General features: G+C 48.3%; 1 protein-coding gene across 3 annotated transcripts in view; it reads left to right on the forward strand.

Moving 5' to 3' along the window:
- KCNU1 (potassium calcium-activated channel subfamily U member 1) overlaps positions 1-9,572 on the forward strand; it is a 143,515-nt gene that overhangs the window by 126,591 nt on the left and 7,352 nt on the right. For all 3 annotated transcript variants that reach the window (XM_070068546.1, XM_070068544.1, XM_070068545.1), the window contains exons 23-24: positions 564-638; positions 4,446-4,585. In XM_070068546.1, coding sequence (XP_069924647.1) covers positions 564-638; positions 4,446-4,585 — 215 coding nt within the window. The remainder of the gene's footprint in view (positions 1-563; positions 639-4,445; positions 4,586-9,572) is intronic.

Here is a 9,572-nt window from a genome sequence, read left to right on the forward strand (position 1 = left end):
ATGTGTGCACACACACCCACTCCCCCCCACCCACCCCTGCCACTTCACTAAAGGCGCTTCTGAGGAGGTTCAAATACTGTCAGCCCTCTGTATCCATGGGTTTCACAATCACAGAGTCAACCAACTACCACCAAAAATAGTTGGGGAAAAACTTACATCTGCACTGAACATGCACAGAGTTTTTTTTTTTTCTTGTCGTTATCAACTGTTTACCTAGCATCTCCGTTGAGTTAGGTGTTATAAGAAACCTGGAGATGATTTAAAGTACGTTGGAGGATGTGTATCAGATGCCAATACTACACTTTTCCTGCAAGGGACTTGAGTATCATTGGATTTTGAGATCCACAGGGATCCTGTAAATAACCCCAACAAGGACGAAGGCATGACCAGCATACATTTTTTTTTTCTAAATATAAAAAAGATTTTGGGATTTGGGCATGAGAGAACAGTGCTAAAATAAAGCAACAAGTTACGTGCTCTTCTACCTCCTTGTCAAGTCCTGCAAGCCAATGTGCGTGTACTTCTCATCTCTTTTCTCCTTGATTTTTGTGTTTTGCCTACAGATCGAGTGGCAACCGACTTAAATGAAAACTACGGGAAAACAAAATACCGAAGAATTCCCGTCCTCACTGAACTCAGTAAGTCATGTTTCAAGAGCAAAATTCAAGGGAGAAATCTTTTTGAAGTGTAATTCATGTCAGGTTCTTTCTAGAATCCAAAGGATAGAAGAACAAGAATGGAGCCCAGAGAGCTGTAGGTCATTGCTGGACCTTATCCTGGGGTCTTCCCTTATGAGTGGCATTGCCCAGCACAGCCTGCTGCTCTGGGCGTCAGGCGACTACTTCCCTGTTACCAGGAGAGGCAGGGAGACCAGCAGTTGGCTCAGTCTTGGGCAGCAGGAGGGGACTTGATCTGAAGATTGACAGACAGGATCTCCCCGTCCTGATTTATCTGCCCCATCATGGGACTCTCAGCCAAGCCCCCTCCTTTCCTGCAGCAGTGCCAGAGCCAAGACCAGGAAGAGAGCCAGGAAGGCTGCAAAGCTTGGAGGGCAGGCTTTGAGGAGGTGCTGGCTCTGGAGGGCTTTACATCCTGAGTTCTAGGTGTCTCCCTTGCATTGTCTCAATCCCAGCCCTGAGTGGTGCTCTTCTAAAATGGAAATACCCCCCAAGAGGAATAACAGAACAAGCTGTTCTCTTTTGCCAACCGCTATGAACTTGTAACTTCCCCAGACTGCATCGGCTCTAGGAGCTGAAAGTTCTGTAGGGAAATACAGGGAAAGCTGCCCATATGCACGAGGGGGGATGTTGGAGGCTCATTAAGGGCCCATGGGGATTCATTACTGCCACTAATTGAGGAGAAAGAAGACACCACAGAACAGCATTGAGTTGCCTTTTTTTTTTTTTTTTTAGCATAGACTAAACAACTCAAACATGATCTCCAAAGCTAGTCCTAGGTGTGTGATTTGACTTGATGCTGTAATAGAGAAAAATGCTTCATGGACATTTTATGATTTAGAACATAAAATCTGAGTGGGACGTATATCAAACTAGATGAAGAGATAGCTCAGTCCTGGAAATGAATGATGGACACTTGGAGAGGAATCCGCAGATCCCAGCACTGCAGGAGCTGGGGTGACAGTGTAGCAGGTGGGACCACAGGTTAGTTGCTCTGGGTCCTATTGCAGAGGCCCCTCAGATTCACCTTGGAACATCTAGACCCCTGGATCGTGGCCACAGCCTCCCAACCTTGTAGCTTCCAGCTTCAGATTTTATTTATACGTATTTTTTTCCTTCTGTTTCGGGCCATGTCTAGCTCCTAAGGTGCATATATACACTCAGTATGTTAAGTAGAAGAAAACTGTTCATTAGAATGGTTAGGAGAAGATCAGCTAACTGCCTCCTGGCTCAGAGGAACATCTGGTCACTCTCTTGGGGCTTCCAGGCTTAGTTCAACCAAAGACTTTTTGGCAGCAGGCAGCCTTTGTCAAATTTGCCTGACAGTTCACCTGCCAATTAGCTCAACTACTTGTTCTTTGACTGACTGGACAGGGTCATACTGACATGGCAGCTGCTAGCCTGCCTGCCAGCACTCTGGAACAGAACATACCAGGGCCTGCAGGAAAATGACTGGAAAAGCAGAGGCCACTGGTGTAGGATGACACAGCAAGATTCGGACAGAGTTTCATGAATGTTGAAGGTTGGTGACGCACGGATAGGAAAGTGGGAGTGCATAGGAGAGGTGGGTTGGAATTAGTCACATCTTGTTCATTTTTTATAAATCATATAGCTGTCCTTGGAAGAAAATGATTCATTAATACCACTAGTCTGTCACTTCCCCCACATTTATTTTTTTTTTTTTTTGATTTTTTTTTTTTTTTTTTTGACAGGCAGAGTGGACAGTGAGAGAGAGAGACAGAGAGAAAGGTCTTCCTTTGCCGTTGGTTCACCCTCCAATGGCCGCCGCGGCTGGCGCGCTGCGGCCGGCGCACCACGCCGATCCGGTGGCAGGAGCCAGGAACCAGGTGCTTTTCCTGGTCTCCCATGGGGTGCAGGGCCCAAGCACCTGGGCCATCCTCCACTGCACTCCCGGGCCACAGCAGAGGGCTGGCCTGGAAGAGGGGCAACCGGGACAGAATCCGGCGCCCCGACCGGGACTAGAACCCGGTGTGCCGGCGCCGCTAGGCGGAGGATTAGCCTAGTGAGCCGCGGCGCCGGCCCCCCCACATTTATTAAGGAACAATTTAAGGGATTGGGGAATAATCCATTCTTAATGAAAACGCCTTCTGAGCTGTATGTCCAGTGGATTTGTTTTGATCTATAGTATCAAGAACTGCAATGTCAAGATCTGTGAGCTGTTGACGTCTTTATTCTACTTCAAAATCAAGTAGTTAACCACAAGTCTCGTGGATGCTGGCCAGAAGACAGAAGCCCCCGGGGTCAGAGAGAAAAAAAAAAAAAACTTTTTTTATTACCCACAGTAACAGAGCATCCTCAATTTGGTGCTAGTTGCTCAAGTGCTACTTCCCAAAGGCTGACATGAAGAAGGGCTAAGAGACAGCTTGCCCAGAGTTTACAGAAAAGGAACTGAGTTTCGGAAAGGAGAATCTTCTGTAACAGGCAATCAGCACGCATTCTCTTAGCTCTGAAGGGGAGCAAGGCAGACAGCATCTCTATCTTCCAGTGCTGTTCTCTATCTGAACACATATTTTTGAAGCAATAGTCCAGGGAGGCAGGCAGCCAGTGCCTTCCATCTCACTCCCCACAATGACCAGTTGTGTTCATTTGCAGAGCCCACCTATTGGAGTGCGAGTTGTAGCCTGGAGCCAGATAGATAAGACAAATGGAAAACTTGGCTCTCTCTGCACTGGCCTCAGTTAGGATGATCTGTAAACACTTGCTACTCACAGTGTGGACCATGAGTCAGCAGCATCAAGCAAGTGGGCTCTCAGACCCCAGACGAAGCCGAATGAGTCAGAATTTGCCTGGTAACAATATCCCCAGGTGATTGACAGAACCACTCTCACTCACTCTGGGCTCAGATAACTCCAAGCATCAAGTGGCTAACATAGTATGGCATGATATTGCAGGGAAAGACTATAAGTAGGATGACCATAGATTCCTATTTGTGCCTATTGCCCTAGTATAGTTATTGAGAGTACACCCTTCAACTCTCAAAGGTGTTCTTTTTTTTTTAAAGATTTATGTATTTATTTGAAAATCAGAGTTACACAGAGAGAGAACGAGAGCCAGAGCCAGAGAGAGAGAGAGAGAGAGAGAGAGAGAGGTCTTCCATCCGCTGGTTCACTCCCCAAATGGCTGCAATGGCCAGAGCTGCACCGATCTAAAGCAAGGAGTGAAGTGCTTATTCCTGGTCTCCCACATGGGTGCAGGGTCACAAGGACTTGGGCCATCTTCCACTGCTTTCCCAGGACATAGCAGAGAGCTGGATCAGAAGTGGAGTAGTGGGGACTTGAACTGGTGCCCCTATGGGATAACCGCACTGCAGGTGGGAGCTTTACCCATTGTGCCATAGCACCGGCCTCAAAAGTGAGATAAACTATACAATCAGTCTATAATCATGGAGAATGTATACTTTAAAAAAACTGTGCATAAATTTCAAAAAGCTTCGGCACCAAAATAAACTCACCTTTTCATTTGGTTTTCCCACAAACTGTATGAAGCGTCTTCACATAGAAGGGACAGTCAGAACACTTGTCTGGGGAAACTTGAGCCTGTGGTAGGAGAATGTCCCTGTGACGATGAAGGGACACCAGGTGGATGCATGTCTTTAGGGAAGGAAGATTCTTGGAAAAGAAAAAAAAATGTCCTAAAACAGGGGTAGATCCCATAGAGACCCAAAGGAGACACCTCTGGCCTTCCTTTTGTGAATGTCTCTGTATTCTCAAGACTCCACGCCTTTCCTCTCTGCTTTCTGCCTTGCAGAAAATCCTTCCAACATCCACTTTATCGAACAGCTTGGCGGACTGGAGGGGAGCCTCAAGGAAACCAACCTGCATCTCAGCACTTCCTTCTCCACAGGCACCGTGTTTTCTGGCAACTTCCTCGATTCCCTCCTGGCCACGGTAAGTGTGGCTAAGGCCAAGATTTTCCAAACCAAGTCCTGCGTAAAGGGGTGAGTGGTTGGGTTAGAGCTGGGTACAAGATGAGAACACCTCGCCTGTCTAAGTTCTCTTTGACTTACAAAAATAAACCTCATTTGTGCACATCATTTCATCTGCATGCCCAGCTGCATGGTGAGAGAAGTAGAGATTTCACATTTTCTGGATTTAAACCTTGAGATCCCTGGAGCCAATGCACTTGAAGCCAGGAGAAAAGAGAGCTGGCCCTTCAGCTTCAAGTGTGCATTGGCAGAGCGGGCCCTTGGCGTCAGAGCCTAGAGGATATGCACTCTCTGCTACCTGGAGTCACCCAACAGCTTCTGCTGAAACTGGCCATAAAGGAACCCTGGGGTCCACAGCAAAGTCAAATCTCCCTCCACGTTGCCCCTCTAATGTGGAACATTTTGGACTTCATGGTTGCTCTTTTGTTTTCAGAACCTTGAGCCACTAAGCAGACTTCTTGCATTCACTACAGAATTCCCATGAGGAGAAGTAACTCATCCTCTTACAGATATCTATTGAACCCCTGCTCTGCACAAGTGCCGTGGATACAGTGGTGACAAACAGACCTCTCCTCCAGGTGGAGTTTGCACCAAGGGGAGGAGATTGACAGGAACACGCTAACATCCAGTCACAGGGCTAAGGAAATGTGCGATGGCAAATGTAGGGCTGAGTCAAGCTGTTACAGGTTTCAATACACGACCAAGAGAAGCAACCTGTGAGTGAAGCTCAGGGTCAGAGGGTGAGGTAGGCCATGCAGACCCCTTATAGAAGAAATACCCAAGAGGCTGCAAGGTAGCAGCAAACCCAGGGTGTTGAAAGAATCTGGATTTGCCTACACCCGAATAATCCACATGTAACCATTTGTGAATGACCACAAGAATTCCTGAAAGAAAATCCATGTGAACCAACACATCTCCTTCTCTTCCTACCCAGATTTTTCAAAGGAAGGGTTGCAAAATGGTGGAATATGAACATGCAGGTATTTAAATTCACAAAGGTCTGAGCACAAGCTGATATATTTGCTGTCTTCTGGAACCCCATGTAGAAAAGACCTCATTCCTACACGGTATGGGTGCCTTGGGCACAGTGTACACACTAAGGGGAGTGCGGCTGGGGCACATGCATCCGGCTTATGGCCTCAATTCCATTTATATACTCAGGTGGCTCTGCAGCTCTGGGTTGTGTCTCTGTAAGCCATGGGGGAGGGATCCCGTAGACTCCACTGAGCTGTCTGGCACACAGCTCTACTTCAGGGAGAGTTGATGTTAAACAAGTTGGTAGACTACAGACTTCCTAAAGGGTTAAACAGCACACAGCCTTGGCCACACCAGAAAGCGATGCACTAGAGGGAGTCAAGTCAGGTTACTTGGCTGAGAAGGTAGCTGCATCACTGTCATTGATAGGTCAATTAGCTGGCCTGGAATCAGCGATGAGTTTCAGGCAGAAGGTGACTTGTGGTGATCTTAATCTGTCTACAGGATACAGTTGAGATAGGTTTAAGGCCCCGGCTCTCTTTAGTGGCAGGCAGCTTCATGCCTTAAATTAAACTTGACACTTAACTAAACCACACCTGCCTGGACAGGCAGGAACAAAACCGCAGATTCCATTTTGGAGTTGGTGGGAAGGGCAGTGTCTTGGTCTGTTCAATGTTACCATAGCTGAGACTGGGAATTTTGCAAACAACAGAAGATTGTTTGGCTCATCCTCCTGCAGGCTTGAATGTCCCAGGGCATGGCACCATGGCTGCTCAGCGTCTGCAGGCTTGAATGTCTCAGGGTGTGGCACCAGGGCTGCTCAGCGTCTGGGAAGGGCCTGGTGTTGTTCATCCCATGGCAGAAGGCGAGAAGGCAAGGGAGAGACACAGAAAGGAGAGAGTCAATATTGCACTAGCCTTTCACTCAGGACCCCACTCCTGTGATAACTCACCCACTCCCAAGATACGGGCATTCATTCGTTCAGAAAGGGCCTGCCCTCAGAACCTACCCTCTTCCAGGTCCCATCTCTCAACACTGTGGCACTGGGGGTTAGGTATTTCAACACAAACTTTGAGAAAGGGACACATTCTTTATTTTTTTTTAATTTATTTATTTGAGAGTCAGGGTTACACAGAGAGGAGAGGCAGGGACAGAGAGAGAGAGAGAGAGAGAGAGAGAGAGAGAGAGAAGTCTTCCATCTGCTGGTTCACTCCCCAGTTGGCCACAATGGCTGGAGCTGTGCCAATCCAAAGCCAGGAGCCAGGAGCTTCTTCTGGGTCTCCCATGCGGGTGCAGGGGCCCAAGGACTTGGACCATCTTCTACTGCTTTCCAGGGCCATAACAGAGAGCTGGATCAGAAGTGGAGCAGCCGGGACTAGAACCGGCACCAATATGGGATGCCGGCACTTCAGGCCAGGGCATTAACCTGTTGTGCCACAGCACCGGCCCCAAGAGGGACACATTCAAACCAGTCAGGCTGGGCAGAGAAACACTGAAAGAGTAGAAATAAAAATAAATGAACACACTATATAAACCAGCACAGGAAACACAAGCTTAGTAATAAGAGTCCTGAACTAGGTGTCTGTTGAGTGGGATCTTGACCTTGGGCAGTCAGAGCAGGGCTGTGTATTGTATTAATGGCCTCTGCTCAGTGGAAGAGGGGCTTTTTTGCTGAAAAACAAAAATGAGCTACATAAAGTCTCAAGAGTCTGTTCTGAGCCCCTCTCATGATGTCTGTTGGGTGAAAACAAGACCACGTAGTGTGGTCCGATAGAGGGTTGTTCCATGAGGTTATAACCCCCAGTAGACCAACAGCTTGCCCTTAATAAACCCTGATAAGGGGATGATTTAGGAGCAGCACTTGGTCCACTGAATCAGGGCTGGGAATGGCAACCCAGTGTCAGGGAAAACGGCAGCCTCTAAGTGGAGGGGCCTCCCTGAACCCGTAAATCTCTCCCTGACCCAGTGGCCTTCTGTTCCAGCTGTTGAATTGTTAATGAGGAGGAATGCAGCAAAATGCACACAGGTTAATGCTACTGAAAGGAGGAGCAGAACCAGACCATTGCAAACAACCAGTGAACGCTGCCCACTGCTGTTCCCGTTTTCCCTGGGCCTGTCCTACAGGTTCTCTTTGAGCCTTCTAAGCATGGGGGCTTCCTGTCATACCATCCATATGGAAAGAGAGAACCCAAGGTCAGGCCTGAGCCTCCAATTCCACTATCTGTCTCTTCCATTTGTTCTTGGCTGGCCCCCGATCTTCACTCCTGGAAGTAGCCCTACCTGAGAACATTGATCATTTTCTACCACAACCCCTGGAGTCCCTGGGGTGGCTCCAGGATATGTGCACAAACACTCAGTTCTCTTCTCCATGCACGCTGAACCTTGCCAAGGGTTGGGAGGAAGGCAAAGACCTCCAACTCTCCATGAAGTTAGGGTGTCAGTAACAGCCCCCCCCGCCGGCTATGATCTCCTCTATCACAGGCTCACAGCAGGTGTCACTGGAGACCACAGTTGAGTCTTTCCCAATAGAGACCTCCAGGTACCTTAGTCCACCAATTTCTGTTGTTGAGATAGTAACAGTAGTAGCAATATCTGCCATCGAAGAAATACAACAGTGCCAGCACTTACCTTGTGCCAAGGACATTGTCAAGAGAGCTACCGATGTTGCCTTGTTTTATTCTCCTCGCCACCCAGTTAGGAGAACATTCCTCATCAGCCTCTTTTACAAATAGACTGAGGCCTAGGGGGGCAAAACACCTGCCAAAAGTCACACCACTTACAGATCACGAGTTGGTTTCCAGACGCAACCGTAAGGGATTCCAGAGTCAGACGTCAGGACCGCCAGTCATTTGTCTTCCCCAGACACCTATATCTGTGATCCCCAACCTCCTTCCCACACAGCACTTTTCCAACACAGAAAACCCACAGCTCAGAGTGCTCGGGGCTGCTGAGGACGGAGAGGAGACAGGATGTGCCCAGCACACAGTGCTCCTCCTCCTCCTCCAACATCCCTCGTCTTGATCCAAGCAACTCTTCTTGCATCTGTGTCCTATATGAGGCACCCGCAGGAGATTGGATTGGAAGAAAATTTTCTATTGTGAAGATTTTGAAAATGGCTTCCCTGGAAGTTAGAATCTAAAACCAGGAGAGAGATGTGACATAAGCAGCATCCTGTTGCCCTCTGTTCTGAGACAGGTTGCTGACCTCAACTCAGAACTCCCGTGGGGAAGGTGGGAGCCAGTCATTCCATCCCATTCTGCCTGCCTTTCACCCTCCGATAGGGCTCCCCAGTGAGCATCCTCCAGCGTTGGCTCTTGTGACTACAGCTCAAGGCAACACAACAGGAGCTCCATGTCCTGTTGCTGTACAGTGTGGGGTTGGGACTGGACTCCAAATGCTCGTTCCCCTGTGCCCACACTACACAGAAGAGCAAGGCTGGGATCAGAGGTGTGCAGAGCAGGCTCCCTCAAGGAAAGGGGCTAACGCTGCACCCATCTTGACTTCCATCCTGGGGAACACTATTCCTAATATTTATGGGCTGTCTTCCTTCCCAGGCGAGCTCAGAAGACCTGGTGCTCTGTCACCTTTCCCTCCCCATTGCCCCTAACAAACTCCATGGAGAACGAACATGCGGGTCCCAGAGTCAGGGAGTCAGCAAAGCACACCGCAGGGCGCTTTGAACTTGTCAATGCTTAGACACACTGAGATGTTGTTTTACATTTTCATGCAATTTTTAAAATTTTATCAATGGGGTAGATCCATGATATTTTTTAATGTAAAATGATAGACTTTCCCTCCAAATATCCTGGTACAGTGAACATCAGACTGATTTCAAATATCCCCCCGTGTACCTCTGTAGACTCCCCTTCCCCACTCCCAGTGGGAGAAATATGCCTGGGAGGTATAATTTAGACTCACTTTTACTCCTCTGGCAGTTCAATGCCTTAAAAATTAAAATATGAGGCAGATGGGCC

The sequence above is a fragment of the Oryctolagus cuniculus genome, chromosome 2, assembly GCF_964237555.1.
Source record: "Oryctolagus cuniculus chromosome 2, mOryCun1.1, whole genome shotgun sequence".
Lineage (NCBI taxonomy): Eukaryota > Metazoa > Chordata > Mammalia > Lagomorpha > Leporidae > Oryctolagus > Oryctolagus cuniculus.